Genomic DNA, 16,921 nt, shown 5'->3' on the forward strand with positions numbered 1-16,921 from the left:
TTTGTTATTTTTCCTAATTTGACAAATATTTAAAAACTTTCTATGTGCCAGGCTCTATAGGTTCATGTATTTATATACTTTATCTGCCCATTACACTATTAACTTTCTGAACACAGAATTTTATGTCTAATTCAGAGTAACCAACTGTAATGTCTTGCCCATAGTTGGCACTCAAACATGGTTTAAAGGAAGGAAGGCATATTATTTTGAAAAGATGGCTGTATGTGGGTTGGAGATAGCTATAATAGTAGGTATGAGTCACCATAAATGGTGTAGTGATCAGAGAAGGCTTCAGGAAAAAGATGGCATTTGAGAGGGGTCTTAAAATAAGTATAGCAATTAGAAATTGAGACAAGAACAGAAATATTTCAGTTGACTGGAATACAGGGCTCAGAAGGAAAGCAGAAAAAATAAAGGTTGAAAAAAACTTGAAGTCAGACTGGAAAGGTTTTAGGTCCAAGGCAAAGGGATCTGAACTGTCTTTGAAGGTAAAGAAGAATGACTAAAAGTGCTAGAGATCCTGCTGATACATAAACGGGAGTAGGAAAGACCAGAATTATTGGCAGGTTGGACAGAATTAAAAATTAAAGAACTGAACCAGCCTCTAATTGGTTTCCAGCTTCCTTGCTCCCAACATTTTTTTTTCAATTTTTGTTTTTCAAATTCTGAGTGGATGACCATGTTGCCTGAGCAATAACCAAACTTCAGTTTTAAATATACAGTTGACCCTTAAAAAAAAAAAAAGATTTTATTTATTTATTCTGAGACACAGAGAGAGAGAGAGAGGGGTAGAGACATAGGTAGAGGGAGAAGCAAGCTCCCCTGAGGGAGCTCGATGTGGGACTCGATCCCTGAACTCCAGGATCACGCCCTGAGCCAAAAGCAGAGCTTAACTGCTGAGCCATCCAACCATCCCTACAGTTGACCCTTGAACAACACAGGTTTGAAATGTGCAACTCCACCTATATGCAGATTTTTTCAATAAATTCAGTATAGTATACTTTTTCTTTTCCTTATGATGTTCTTAGTAACATTCTCTTTTCTCTAGCTTACTTTATTGTAAGAATATGGTATTCAGTCCATTTAACATACAATATATTTAATCAACTGTGTATGTTATTATTAAGGCTTTTTGTCAATAGTAGGGTATTGGTAATTAAGTTTCTGGGGAGTCAAAAGTTATATGTGGGTTTTTCAACTACACAGGGGTCAGTACCCACCCTACCCCTATCTCATCCCATTGTTCAAGAATCAACTATATAGTAAAATCAACCTGTCACATTTCAGGATATTTATAAATAGTGATTACGATATAAATTGTAAGGAAGAAGAAGTAGAAAACTTCTGATACTCCTTTCAAGGTGTCTACTATCCCACATCTCTGGCCAAAGTATTTTAGAAGGTAAGAGCCATAAACATCTCCTTCCACACCTTGTTTTCAAAGTTACTATTTTTCAGCCTCATCTCTGTTAGACTCTGGGAAGTTTCCTGCTCTATTAGTTTGCTATTTTGAACCTTCAAATTTAGTCTATAATTCAAAAAGTGGATGGAGTTAGTTTGACAAGAGAGACCACGATGTCTGTCCACTTCACTGGAAACCTGGACAAGAACACAGCTATCCTCTGGGATGCCTAGAACATCTGAGCAATAGAACTCCTCTTACTAGAGTAGGAAAAATATCACAAATCTAGGAGCTTTGCAATAACTCCTGCTCTTGCCAATTTGTTTACCCACTCTTTTGGGACTGAGAAGTCAATCGAACAAGCTATAGATTGCAGTGTCTTCTGCTATTTTTCAGGATCAGACTTATACATAGGGTAGCCCGAGTGGTCATAATTGAAAGGTAAATCACTCACCAAAAATATCTTTTAATACTATCTGAAATCCACTGGTTAGGGATTTGAGTTGAAAAACAAACAAGATTTTAGAAAGGTGAGAGGGACCTTGCTATCAGGCTCTGTATTAGGAAAACAATCTGATTAACCTAATCCATACAAACAGAATGTGGGTTTGATTTAGGGGGAAGAGATAAGGAAGAAAGTCAAATGATAGAAATCTGTGAGATCACAGAAATTCTGTGAGATCATTCTGGAACGCTGTATATTTCCAAGGAGAAATCCAGGGAGGATCAGAAAGAACTAAACAATAGAACGAGGGCACTAGAATCCTGAAGGGTAGCCAAGCTAAGAAAAAGCAAAAAAGAGCCATAGCTCAGGAAGTTTGGTGAATAAGTTCCAAAGGTTGACTTTACCTTGAGTTATTGCCAAGGTCCTCATTTACTCCCAATAGTTCAACCCTGCTCTTACTTTCTGTGGGGGCATCCAAAATGAGGTGGAATGTACCGAAACCTGAGTGGGGAAGTGTGGCCAAATGAGGCTGGGAGTGATAGATGTGGAGTTGAAGCCAACAGAAGGTTTCAAAAATGGAGCCAAAAGAACTAGAACCCAAAATGGGATCCAGTTCATTAGAATAACAGGTATTTGGGGACTTTTCTGTTTCCCATCCTAGGTTTTATTCAAATTGTTTATGCTGGAAATTCTGAGTATGCCTGGGTTAAAGAAATACGTGATCAGCGGCCATCATTCAGAATTCACCAAGCTCCAATAAAACTGCTTCACTTGAGTTCAGAAAATGAAAACTGCAATAAGCAAAAATTTGTAGAAACACAAACAGTGAAAGTTAGTTTCCCCATAAACATTTCTAAAACAGATAATTACACTAATTATTTTTGAAAGTTCTTCAAGCCCAGGGTAATACATGTATTTGGAGGGAAAACAACATACCACCACCATCTGTAACTGCCACTGTTCATTCCCTTCTCAAGAGATGTCCAGTCCTGGTGAAGGCCTGCTCAGACAAGGCATAATATCTTCCTTCTCCCACAGAGCCAGTGACATGACTCTTCCAAGGTACACAAGCCCATCTGCTCAAGTCCAGTCTCCTCCCCTCAATTCAACAGCTTCTTAATCTACTTTGGGCATAACTATCTTTATGTGGACTTCTACTCCTCTGCTTTTTTTTTTTAATGTATAAATATATTTCAAATCCTCTCCTACAGTGGCAGAGGCTCTCTTGGACGTTAACCATTTACCTTTCAGACATCTAAACCTGCCAAATTGGGATCAGTCTTTCTAATCTCACACTATTCCAAAGAGGTTTATAGAAGTTATGTCAGCTTTCTTATTATTTACTTAGATGAAATACTGCACACTCTCATTCTAATCACAATGCACAGCTTCTCCACACTGTTTAAATTAAGATCAAAGCTAACAAAGGTTCCCTACTCTTTTTTCCCACCTGTATAGTTACCTTATCCAAGTCTGCTAACTGCTATAAAAATTTGGTAATAGTCCCAAAATTTGAAAAATACAGCACTGCTTGTACTGTCACACTTGCTAAAATCCTTGCTTCTTCTATTGCATTGATTATTCTGTGACTCAGTATCCCCATTCTTTATTAACTCCTTCTACTTTCCATGCTGCAGTCTCCCTCTTATAGGTAGACAAATCCCAACATCATTCTTTTGCAACCAACCATAAACTCTGTTCTAGAAGTCACCATTCTTTTCAACAGACCTTACTATGTAGATATGCTCTAAACTTTCTCTCCTCACTATAGCACTATGTGACACCAATAGCATCATCTAGTTATACTTGCACAAGTCCCAAATGCTTTCATATTCATTTTCCTCTCTTACCTGAGCTGCTCAACATCCTAGAGAGAAACCATATTCCTTCCATTTTATAGATAAGGAAACCAAGATTCTGTAAGGACTAGATGACTTATTCTGAGCCAAGCAGATAATGTAAAATTAGCTAGAGTCAAGACTTCTACTTCTCTTCCCAACTCTTTCCGCATGCATATTTCTGAGAATAAACCTAAACGCCAAGCAAGCCCCACATGTCTGGTGTAAGTCTGAGAGGGCATGTTGCAGGCCCTGTGAGAGATACCTACTTTGGTCCCTTGGTTTGTATCACTATTTTTACCCTATTTCCCACTCCTAGCACCAAATCTTGATACACAAACTCACCCCCTCCTAATTTCCCTCGATCCTACTTCTAACATGTTAACCAATTTCTTTTTGCTGTTATTCTGAATAGTCTTGCTCCTTCTATACCGATAACCCCTCTGTCAGGAGAAAGGACGCAGTCTTCTCTTAACCAATAACTTCTAACACTCTTTGGCTTAGAAGCCACAAACTCTTAACATAAACTCTGTATAAGTTTACATTTATTTATGGTTTTGGGTCCATGTTCCCTGTCCTTGCCTTCTCCTGCCCTGTTCGAAGTTATCCATTTGAGAGTGTAAGCTTCTGGCCCAGAAGGCTCTAGTTAGTCAGTTGTGGGTACCACCCAACACAATGCCTTGCATTCACAGGAGCATAAACATTGCCGATTATGATCATTTTTTTAAAAATAATAAATTATTCCTGTCCTTGATCTGAAATAATGACAGAAACCAGCTGCCAAAACCACTAAGAGCATTGTTTACTTCAGAGTTACTGAATAGGAATTAGCTTAAAAGAGTTGTAAAGTGAAAGACAAGGACACATTTGTTTACACACAGTCCCAAAGGTATAAAACAAAATACTGAGTAATTTGTTATTAGTTTCTCATCCACAACAGTCCAGCTCTACTGCATAGCAAGGTCACCCTGGGTAAGAGGATCCAAGTTACCAGTATTCCCATTACAAAAAGGTAGTCATCAGCTATTTCAAATGCTTGTGTGCTCTAGAAAAGCAACAGCTGGCTGCATATTACTTACCGGTTTATCCTTGATAGTGGGGCTTGACACGCACAGGTACAGCTTCCCGTCTTCTTCCAGGCAAGCATCTATCAATGCTTGTACTGAGCTCTCCTCTTGGAACAGGAGAAAGGCATAGCCTTGGGAGGACAAAAACAAAAGGGTATAGAGAGAAATCAGTACATTGAACTTGAGGTACCAAATAAAAATTTACCTGTTGTTTCACTTTGGCGAATTCTTACTAAAATCCAAGAACATAAAATGGGACATAGGGAAGTAATAATCACTGAAGCCCTCATATGCCAAGCAATGGATTAAGTACTCATCGACAATATCTTGCTTAATTCTCATAATTACTCAGGGGAGCAAGTTCAGAACTCTATGGAATTTCCATGAAATACAAGCATACCTCATTTTATTGTGCTTCATAGATATTCAGTTTTTTAAACATTGAAGGCTTGTGGTAACCCTACATTAAGTAAATCTATTGGAGCCATTTTTTTCCAACAGCATTTGCTTACTTTGTGTCTTTGTGTCACATTTTGGTAATTCTTACAATATTTCAAACTTTTTCTTCATTATTATTACATTTGACAAGGTGATCTGTGATCAGGGATATTTGATATTACTATTGTGATTGTTCTGGGAGCCATGAACTCGGCCCACATAAGACGGTGAACTTAATAGACATTGCGTGTGTTGTAACTGCTCCACTAACCAGTCATTCCACTGTCTCTCTTCCTCTCTGTGGGCCTCTCTATTTCCTGAGATACATCAACAGTGAAAGTAGGCCAATGAATAACCAAGGGCCTTTAAGTGTTCAAGTAAAAGGAAGAGTCACACATCTCTCACTTTAAATCAACAACTAGAAATGATTAAGCATAGTGCAGAAGACATGTCAAAAGCTGAGAGAGGCTGACAGCTAGGTCTCTTGAGCCAGTTAGTCAAGTTGCACATGCAAAGGAAAAATTCTTGAAGGAAATTAAAAGTGCTACTCCAGTGAACACATGATGATAAGAAAGCAAAACAGCTTAAAAAAAAAAAAAGAAAGATTATTTATTTATTTATTCATGAAAGACACAGAGAGGCAGAGGCATAGGCAGAGGGAGAAGTAGGCTCCCCATGGGGAGCCTGATACAAGACTCGATCCCAGGGCCCCAGGATCACAACCTGAGCTGAAGGCAGATGTTCAACCACTGAGCCACCCAGATGCCCCAGAAAGCAAAACAGCTTTATAGCTGATATGAAAAAAGTTCTAGTGGTCTAGATAGAAGATCAAACCAGCCACAATATTCCCTTCAACCAAAGCCTAATCCAGAGCAAAGCCTTAACTCTCCGCAATTCTGTGAAGGCTAAGAGAGGTGAGGAAACTGAAAGAGAAAAGTTGGAAACTAGGGGATCCCTGGGTGGCTCAGCAGTTTAGCGCCTGCCTTCGGCCCAGGATCCTGGAGTCCCGGGATAGAGTCCCACGTCGGGCTCCCGGCATGGAGCCTGCTTCTCCCTCTGCCTGTGTCTCTGCCTTTCTCTCTCTCTCTCTCTCTCTCTCCTCTGTGTCTTTCATGAATAAAAAAATAAAATGTAAAAAAAAAAAAAGAAAATTTGGAAACTAGCAGAGGTTGATTCATCAAGTTTAAAGAAAGAAGTCATCTCCATGACATAAAAGTACAAGGTAAAGCAGCAAATGCTGATGTAGAAGCTGCAGCAGGTTATCCAGAAGATCTAGCTAAAGGTAATTAATGAAGGTGCCTGCCATAAACAGCAGCTTTTTCAATGTAGATGAAATAGCCTTCTATTGGAAGATAATGCCATCTAGGACTTTCATAGCTAAAGAGGAGAAGTCAATGCTAATCTTTAAAGCTTTGAAGGACAGGCTCACTCTCTAGTTAGGGGTTAATATAGCTGGTGACTTTATGTTGAAGGCAAGGCTCATTGATCATTCTGAAAATCCTACAGCTCTTAAGAATTATGAGAGATCTATTTTGCCTGTGCTCTATAAATGCAATAAAGCCTAGATGACAATACATCTGTTTACAAGATAGTTTACTGAATATTTTAGGCCCACTATTGACCTACTGCTCAGAAATTATTTCAAAATATTATTGCTCATTGACAATACACTAGGTCCCTTAAGAGTATTGATGGAGGTATACAGTGAAATGAATATTGTTTTCATGCCTGCTAACCCAATGTCCACTCTGTAGCCCATGGATTAAAAAGTCATTTCAACTTTTAAGCCTTATTTTTTAAAAATTTATTAACTTATTTTAGTAATTTCTACACCCAACCCCTGTTGGGTGTAGAAATTACTAAATTTGTTTGAGCCCACAAATTTAGAAACTACTAAATTTGTGGCCTCAACCCCACACCTGAGATCAAGAGTCACATGTAACTCCAACTGAAACAGCCAGGCATCCCCGCCCCACCAAGTCTTATTATTTAAGAAATACATTTCATCAGACTATAGCTGCCAGATTCCTCTGATGGATCTGGGCAAAGTAAATTGAAAATCTTTTGGAAAAGATCCACTATTCTAGATGTCATTAAGAACAATCATGATTCATGGGAAGAGGTCAAAATATCACCATGACAGGAATTTGGAAGAAGTTGATTCCAACCTAAAGATGACTTTGAGGGGTTCAAGACTCGAGTGGAGGATGTAACTGCAGATGTGAAATAGAAATAACAAGAGAACTAGAATTAGAAGTGAAGCCTGAAGATGTAACTGAATGGCTGTAATCTCAGCCAGTTTTTTTTTTTTTTTCTCAGCCAGTTTTAATGATAAAACTTTAACAGACGAGTTGTTTCTCATGGATGAGTAAAGAAAATGGTTTCTTGAGATGCAATCTATTCCTGGTGAAGATGCTATGAAGATTGTTGAAATGATAACAAAAGATTTAGAATATTACATAAACTTAGCTTATAAAGCAGAGGCAGGGTTTGACAAGACTGACCTCGATTTTGAAAGAAGTTCTACTGTGGGTAACATGCTATCAAACAGCATTATATGCTATAGAGAAATCATTTGTGAAAGGAGTCAACTGATATGGCAAAGTTAACTGTTGTATTATTTTAAGAAACCACAGCCATCCTAACCTTTAACAATCACCACCCTGATCTGTCAGCAGCCATGAACACAGAAAAGATTCTCCACCAACAAGAAGATTATAACTCACTGAAAGCTCAGATGATGGTCAGCATATTTTATTATTTAAGATATGTACAGTTTTTTTAAGATATAATGCTATTGCATACTTAATAGACTACAGTATAGTATAAACTATATGTATGACTTTTATATGTACTGGGAAAAATTACTTGATTCATTTTATTAAAATATTTGCTTTATTGCAGTGGTCTGGAACCAAACCCACAATATCTCTGTGGTATGCCTATAGATCCGGTCATCATAAGAGCAGGCAAATTCATTATTGGCTTGAGCCACAACCACTACCCAAAAAACAAACATCATCTGTCCCCCAGCTTCCATCAAGATTTAGGCTTGACACATGTTATAACATGGGTGCACCTTGAAAATATTATGCTAAGTGAAAGAAGCCAGGCACAAATATTATATGATTCCATTTATATAAAATGCCCAGAATAGGCAAATCTATAGAGACAGAAAAATAGATTAGTGATTGCCTACTGCTAAGGACTGGGGAGACTAGGTACAGAACTTCTTTTGGGGGATGATGAATATTTTCTAAGACTGACTGTGGTAATGATAGTGGCATAACTCTGAACATACTGAAAACCACTGAATTTTACATTTTAAATGGGTAAACTGTATGGTATGTGAATTATATCCCAAAAAAAGTTGTCCAAAAAAAGAAAATAATAGCCTAGTGTTTTTACATGTTACTTCTGATGATGATGCTTGCTTTCTCCAAGGATACTCTCTTATCTCATGGCAGAGTATACAACTGATAAACAGGGACTAGCTGCAGAACTTCCATGGAGACAGGCAGCTTTGCTCACTTTGATTCAGTAAGATTTACTGAAGCAACTGTTACAAGTGGGACACAACCTATGGATTACGAGAAAACTGAGATGGAAGAGAGTAGGTTCCTACTGTCATGAGCCTTATGTGGTAGAAGAAACAGACATTTAGACAATGAACTATTTGCTACAAAGCTGAAAGAGATACATGGAGACAAAAGGTGCCATGGTAGTCCAGAGGAGCAAGGACTCTGACTTCAGAGAATCAGCAAAGACTTCAAATAGGTCAACAGATGTTTCAGGGACCAATTTTATCATCCATTGCCACATCAGCATTCATGTATGGCAGCTGGGCAAAGGCCCATCACAAGCTAGTCTAAGTTAGACTATTCAACCCGTCTAGTTTTGCTTAGTCTCTCAGCTGTCATCTCACTCCCAGTCCTGCTACTGACCTCAAAAAAAACGTATCACCAGTATGGTTCTACTCTGATGCACTGCATGCCAGAAAGGTGTAAATGGTGGAGAAGAGTACGACTTCCATATTCAGAAGATTCTCATGCATCAAACAAAGATGTTAATTGACTGGCCTAGAGCAAAACTCTTGGAGTCCTGGGCAACACATAACCACAGTAGCAGTAGATAATGAATAATGGGTACTTAGAGAAACAAAACAAAACAAAAAAACCCTTTTTCTCAACCTTTTGTCTACTATACAAAGTATTCAAGTAAATACTGTAGAAGAAAGATCTACCACTACCATCCAAACAAACATAGAAGGAAAAAGATCAACCATTACTTGACAAACCAAGAGTGGCCAATGCAACAGGCAGAAGTCAACACAAACGGGACAGCACTAAGCCCACAGTAGTGAGTATGTAGATACATCAAGGAAGCTGCCTACATGGGAGGACCCAGAGCTGTTTTCTGGGCTCTGCCCCCAGGCTAGATGGGTCAAAGGATTCAGCAGGTGGCAAGGCAAGAAAAATAAAACCTAACAACAAAACTAGAAAAAATGTAATTCCTTCATATCCTTTCTCTATTGGAAATAGTATCAATCACCAAGCCCCAAGAAATATATTAAAAACTCAGTGTTTTCATGTAATGTGAGAATATTAATTCCAGGGATCCCTGGGTGGCACAGCGGTTTGGCGCCTGCCTTTGGCCCAGGGCACGATCCTGGAGACCCGGGATCGAATCCCACCTCCGGCTCCCGGTGCATGGAGCCTGCTTCTCCCTCTGCCTGTGTCTCTGCCTCTCTCTCTCTCTCTCTGTGACTATCATAAATAAATAAATAAAAATTAAAAAAAAAGAATATTAATTCCACTTGCCAAAGTGAGTATTAGAGATGAGTGGGTTAAAAAATGCAAATCACAAAGAGGAGGTCTCAGCATGTTCTCTCAAACCTCCTACCTCATCACATTACACCCTGGTACAGATGGTCTATAAAGGTCCTCAGAGGCACACTGGATATCTTGTTCTTGGAGAGGACCTCATCTGTGTACATGAAGCACAGGAACATCAAAAAGGCCTGGGGAAGGGCGGCTGTGTGGCTCAGTGGGTTGGCTATCTGGCTCTTGATCTTGGCTTGGGTCTTGATCTCAGGGTCTTGAGTTCAGGCCCCGTGTTGGCTCTAGGCTGGACATAGAGCCAACTAAAAAGAAAAAAAAAAAAAAAGGCCTGGAAATGGTGTATGCACATTGAGCTGGGGCTTTCTCCAGCTCTTTGCCACCAGAAGGCCATCAGGCTGACTGCATTTTCTGGCATAGTGTTGCCCATCTTCTGAAATCTTCCACATTAATTCCAGCACTAAGCTCAATTTGTGCATCAGAGGAGAGGGAGACTATCTCCCCATAGCAGATGAGTAGTTACCATAAAAGCAAGCAGATCTTTAATCAGGCCTCTCTTATAACCATAAATGTTAACAGTAACATAAGACAGAGTAAAAACAATGGGGAGTCAGAAACAAAAACCTGCTACAAATATTATTACCAAGAAAAATATCTACAAACAACTTCTCCTTTCCCAAGCAATGGCTCATAATACTTTACCAATTTCTTCAGGATAACTCTTACAACAAATAATCTTTTATACTAAATCATTTCTACTCCCTCCCTGATCAGCAAGGTGCCATTCTCAGTAATAACATCCACTTAGCATTAGATAAGGGAAATTGTTAAACTTGAGTCACACCCCTTATTTAGTATTTTGATTTCATATATCACTAGCTATTTCCATCAAGAGAGAGAATTATCAGATGTGATATTATTTGCTTATTCTAACACATTCTTTAAATAAAAACCTACTATTGGGGCACCTGGGTGGCATCTACCTCTTGATTTCAGCTCAGGTCATGATCTCAGATGGTGGCATCAAACCCTGTATCCTGTGCTGGTCTCTGCACTCTACAGGGAATTTGCCTGGGACCCCGTCCCTCCCTCCACTTGTGGGGAGCTTTCTATTATATTTACAAATAGGGCTCCTCAAACTGTCACTCTGGTGGCAGGTTCTTCTATTAGTTTGAAAGGTATATAAAAACGCTTGACCAAAAAATTATAAGCTCCCTCTGTTCTCCGCTGCCCTCTGATCCAGTAAGAGACAAAAAGGATCATAAAAATTCAGTTTCAGAAATGGTGACCTTGTTTCCCACATACCTGAGGAATGTGAGGGGGCTTCAGCGATGTGGTGAGATATGGGAGGCCCTCAACTCAGAGCCAGTCTGTGGGTGGAACTATGGGCTCTGGGGGAAGCAACAGGAATTCTTAGCACTATCACCATCATAACTCTGGGTTAGGTACAATGGATGGCAGGAGATTCCTGGCTTTCCCACTGGTGCCAAATAGGTTGGGGAGGAAGAGTTAAACAGTGAGAGATTTTTTGACATGCCTGGACTGACCATACTTCTCTGGGGTGAAGAGGAACAGGAAGTATGGGGTTGAGGGGGACTTAATTGGGATAATTCCATCTTATTTGGCCAGGTTTTTGCAGGGTACATTTAATTAACAATTTTTTTTGCTCTTAATACCTGAGAACACATTAAGTATAACAACCTCCAAAATGTTCTTGGCTACCTGTCAAAAAGAATGCCTCCTGAGCTCTTAAATACATAATTTTTCATGTTAGAATTTTTAAATATTTGATCCCTAGTACAAATAACCATCACCACCAAATTCACCACCACAAACATCACTTATGAAGTGCTTACAGTGTGCCAGGCACTTTGCTAATAATAAACACTTTACATCTGCAAGCTCTTTTCATCCTCGCAGTAATTCTGAGGTAAATATGGTTGTTATTCTCATTTTACAGATGAGGAAACTGAAACTTCAAGGGGTTAAGGGACACTCGGATTAAAACCTAGGTCAGCTTACAGAGCCCTCATTCTTAATACATTCACTTATACTATCTCACTTAAAAATGATGAGGTAAAAAATTCATTATCATTAGCAAATGAGGACTGCCTGTTTATTATTTATGGTTGCTTTCACAGTGTTTTAAGAAGCATAAAATGGTCATCTGTGCTTTAGTGCTACAATTTAAGGCCTGTGCAGATATATTTGTTCTAAAGCCCACAAAACTATTATTAAGAAGAAATGATGAATTTCAAAATCATCAGAAGTTTTTTTTTTTAATTTTTATTTATTTATGATAGTCACAGAGAAAGAGAGAGAGAGAGGCAGAGGAGACATAGGCAGAGGGAGAAGCAGGCTCCATGCACCGGGAGCCCAACGTGGGATTCGATCCTGGGTCTCCAGGATCGCGCCCTGGGCCAAAGGCAGGCGCCAAACCGCTGTGCCACCCAGGGATCCCTCATCAGAAGTTTAGATTCAGTTTTATTCAGGTCAATCAAATTGTCATATTTACTAAAGATGCTTATTGGCTTTCAATGTATTTCTAAGTTATTTATTTATTTAGATTTTATTTATTTAGTATTTATCTTGCATGTATGTATTTGTATGTATGTATATATGTATTTGAGAGAGACCGTGAGCAGGAGGGAAAGGGAGAGATAATCTGAAACAGATATGGGGCTCAATGCCACAACTGTGAGATCATGACCTGCGTCTAAACCAACAGTCAGACCCACTGAGCCACTCAGGTGCCCCATAAGTGATGTATTTAGAATAAAGGTACTCAAGGGACTGAAAAAGCAGATATCTCACTAAATAAGATTTTAATAAAATGAGTATCATCGGGGATCCCTGGGTGGCTCAGCGGTTTGGTGCCTGTCTTTGGCCCAGGGCGCGATCCTGGAGACCCGGGATCGAATCCCACGTCAGGCTCCCGGTGCATGGAGCCTGCTTCTCCCTCTGCCTATGTCTCTGCCTGTCTCTCTCTCTCTCTCTCTCTCTCTCTCTCTGACTATCATAAATAAATAAAAATTAAAAAAATAATAAAATGAGTATCATCATCACAATAATAATCGACTTAAGCTAGAATCATCAGTGGATTCTAAAACCAATCAGTGAATTTCGGAAGGGGATACAAGATATTTAACATATTCTTAAAGTATCACTTCAGAGATTAATCAGTATTTGCAAAGGGAGAGAGAGGTACTTTTAAAATGGAGGAATCTGGCAGATAACACCTTACCCAAATGATCAAACTTAACATCACCAACAACAGGGTAAACTTAACATGCCTCCTGTACTATGTCCTCCTCAATGCAGCACATCATCTACATACTATTCCTGCCAACAGTGTTTTACTTGAATCTCGTTATGAGGAAACAATCAGATAATTCCAAATTAAGTGATATTCTATAAAACATCTGACATGGACCCGTCAAGTGATACGAAAGATAAAAAGCCTAGGAAGTGGTCTAAATTAAATTAAAGGACAGTAGAGAGATATGACAACTAAATACAAGATTAAAGTTGGATGTTAAGGCCACATGTTTAGATCCTGGATTTTAAAAAAATATCTCTAAAACATAACTAGAACAATCTGGATATTTCTTGTTCATAGGAGACATGCAGAAGCACTTAGGAGTGAGGGGTCTTAATGTCTACAACTTACTCTGAAATAATAACCACACACATACACATACACACACCACACAGAGAAAAAAAAGAGAGAAAGCAAAGGTGCAAACTCCTGATAACTGGTGAATCTAGAAGGCTATATAGGTGTTTGTTGCATTATTCTTAAGGCTTTTTTGTAGGTTTCAATTTTTGTTTCAAATTTTTGTTTAAATTCTAGTCAATATATAGTATAATACTGGTTTCAGCAGAATTTAGTGATTCATCACTTACATATAATACCCAGGGCTCATCACAAGTGCCCTCTTTAATACCCATCATCCATTTAACCTATCCCCCTTCATTAACCTTCAGTTTGTTTTCTATTGTTAAGAGTCTTTTATGCTTTGCTTCTCTTACCCTTCCCATATGTTCATCTGTTTTCTTTTTTTTTAAGATTTTATTTATTTATTCATGAAAGACAGAGAGAGAGAGAGAGAGGCAGAGACACAGGCAGAGGGAGAAGCAGGCTTCATGCAGGGAGCCGGACGTGGGACTCGATCCCGGGTCTCCAGGATCACACCCTGGGCTAAAGGCGGCGCTAAACCACTGAGCCACTGGGGCTACCCCGTGTTTTGTTTCTTAAATTACACATATGAGTGAAATCACATGGTATTTGCCTTTCTCTGGCTGACTTATTTTGCACAGCATAATATACTCTAGCTCCACCCAACTGTTGCAAATGCCAAGAGTTCATTTTTTTTGATGGCTGAGTAATATTCCATTATGTATATATGCCACATCTTCTTTATCCACTCATCACTCAGTGGACATTTGGGCTCTTTACATAGTTTGGCTATTGTTGATAATGCTGTTATAAACATCAGGGTGCATGTATCCCTTCAAATCTGTATTATTATATCCTCTGGGTAAATACCTAGTAGTGCAATTGCTGGGTCATAGGGTTGTTCTGTTTTTAACTTTTTGAGGAACCTCCATGCCATTTTCCAGAGTGGCTGGACAAGTTTGCATTCCTACCACAGTGTAAGAGGGTTTTCCCCTTTCTCTGCATCTTTGCCAACATCTGTTTCCTATGTTGTTAATTTTAGCCATTCTGACAGGTGTGACGTGGTATCTCAACATGGTTTTGATTTGTTTTTCTGTAGGTTTGAAATTCTTAAAAATAAAAATTTGTGGAGAAAAAATTAAAACCACAAGGTCTTTCTGGGCAAAGAGAATAATATATTATTCCATTCTCTAAAGAGCTATTTTTGGTACTTTTAAAGATCCAATAGTTTTTTTTTTTTAAGATTTATTCATTCATTCATTCATTCATTCATTCGAGACACAGAGAGGCAGAGACACAGGCAAAGGGAGAAGCAGGCTCCATGCAGGGAGCTCAACATAGGACTCAATCCCAAGTCTCCAGATCACTCCCTGGGCCAAAGGTGGCGCTAAACCGCTGAGCCACCCGGGCTGCCCAGATCCAATAGTTCTTAAAATCAACTAAAGCTCTTAGTGGTTTTTATGTTTCAATTATCAACTACAATGGGAAAACAATTCCAGCTTGTAGGGCTGTTCCCCAAACCATTGCTATATTCATAAAACAGTAGCTGACCTAAGGGACAGCCACTTTCGATTGAGATCAGCCCCAGAAGGAAAAATCCATGGTCTGTGTACACACACACACACACACACACACACACACAACCTCTCTCCTTGCACAGAATCCAGGCTCCCTTACTTCCTGTGACCTTCCTAGACAGACCTGAAGGGCACCTGTCCAGCCAGACCTGTTTGAGTTCAGACATTTTTTTGGCACAGAAGTCTGTTCCAAACATTCTCACTAACCTTGGCTCTCAGGTCAGAAGACTTACCTAGTTTGCCTCAGGAGTCTTTGTCTTTGGATTCAATTCAATGGAACCAAAAATATTTATGAGGTACAAAGCATGAAGCTAGGCAATAAAGCTACAAAGATGAAGAAGTCAAGTCCTGGAAAAATCCTACCTTTAAATAAATGACTAAAGTACACTATGAAGAGTGTGGTGTTGGGGGTGTGTCCTACGAGCACTGGTGAGAGAGAAATGGAGCAGAGATGTCCAAACATCAGGGAAAGCCACAGAACAAAGGCCATATATGAACTGGAGGATACTTAGTCTTCCAGTAAGTAAAGGCATTCCAAGTTTAGGAAAGAGTACAGGCCAAGGCACAGAAGGTCAAAAGTTTGGCTCATTTGGAAAACAGAGACTAGAGTTCATTAGTTAAGAGTATAGGATTGGGGGCAGTGGACAAGGAGAGCTGAAGCACCCATCAATTTCCTGCCTGCTGCCTAGAGAACACTGTAGGTCTCTGAACTGGATTCCCTATTCATTTTCCCTCTTGGATGAAAACATCCGATTTCCAAAATTTACCGAACACTTACTATGTGCTCTAAGCACTGCAGAAGAATACTAACATAAACAAGGTTTTATTCTTAAGGAATTTATAAGCTAGTACAAGAAAGTAATGAAGAATAAATATATAGAGAACTCTAATATAGGAACACATTAAGGATTCTAAGAAGTATTTTTTTAAGTACTTGTAAAAGTTGAACTTCATAGAAAGAAGACAGATCTTTCAGTGAAGAAGACATGGATAGAAAAATCAGGGAAGTCTTTCTGTAGGTGGTAACAGATCTTAATGGCATGACATAAGTGAAAAGATGGAGGACATTCCAAGGGAAGGGATTAGCCTAAGATAAGATGTAGAGATGTCTCTGCAGATACTACCCAAATCCATGGATTCCTGAACGTTTCCCATGGATTCAGAACTAAATATATTTCTTTGACTATATTTACTAAATACAGATGAAGCTCAAACATTTTGGTCTAGTCTGTTTGGTTTTTTTTTTTTTTTTTATTGCACTAGTAACTTCTGGCTTGGGAGGCAGGGGTGGGGAAGGTGGGAATGGACTAGATACCAAGTCTGATGGGTAGAACCACCTCAGAGTTGAAAATTGGCAATCTACTTCCTGTGTCCAGGGCAGTGACCTGGGGCGTTGGGCTTAAAAGTTGCTCTGTTTATGTAACCTCACATTTCCTACATAAAGAGGTCCTTGTGAAGTCGGCCAGTCTGTCAGTCCTAGTCACAGTCAGTTCTAACAAGCACCTGACCATGAAAACTGAGACCAGACTGAGGGTGTGGGAGGAAACTGGCCAAACTAGTTGGGCAGTTTTATTATTACTGAGCATTACATTTTCATCAGGGGAAGGACACTAATATTATTTGACAGTATATTATTT

The 16,921-nt window shown here is 39.2% G+C and overlaps 1 protein-coding gene across 12 annotated transcripts in view; it reads right to left on the bottom strand.

The window, feature by feature from the left end:
- The window catches only part of CPEB3 (cytoplasmic polyadenylation element binding protein 3), a 199,719-nt gene that overhangs the window by 46,504 nt on the left and 136,294 nt on the right, over positions 1-16,921 (bottom strand). For all 12 annotated transcript variants that reach the window (XR_005380421.1, XM_038578187.1, XM_038578188.1 and 9 more), the window contains one exon: positions 4,765-4,883. Coding sequence is in view for 11 of the 12 variants with exons in the window: in XM_038578187.1 (XP_038434115.1) it covers positions 4,765-4,883 (119 nt within the window). In the remaining variant the exon portion in view is untranslated. The remainder of the gene's footprint in view (positions 1-4,764; positions 4,884-16,921) is intronic.

This window comes from Canis lupus, chromosome 28, assembly GCF_011100685.1.
Source record: "Canis lupus familiaris isolate Mischka breed German Shepherd chromosome 28, alternate assembly UU_Cfam_GSD_1.0, whole genome shotgun sequence".
Taxonomy (NCBI): Eukaryota; Metazoa; Chordata; class Mammalia; order Carnivora; family Canidae; genus Canis; species Canis lupus.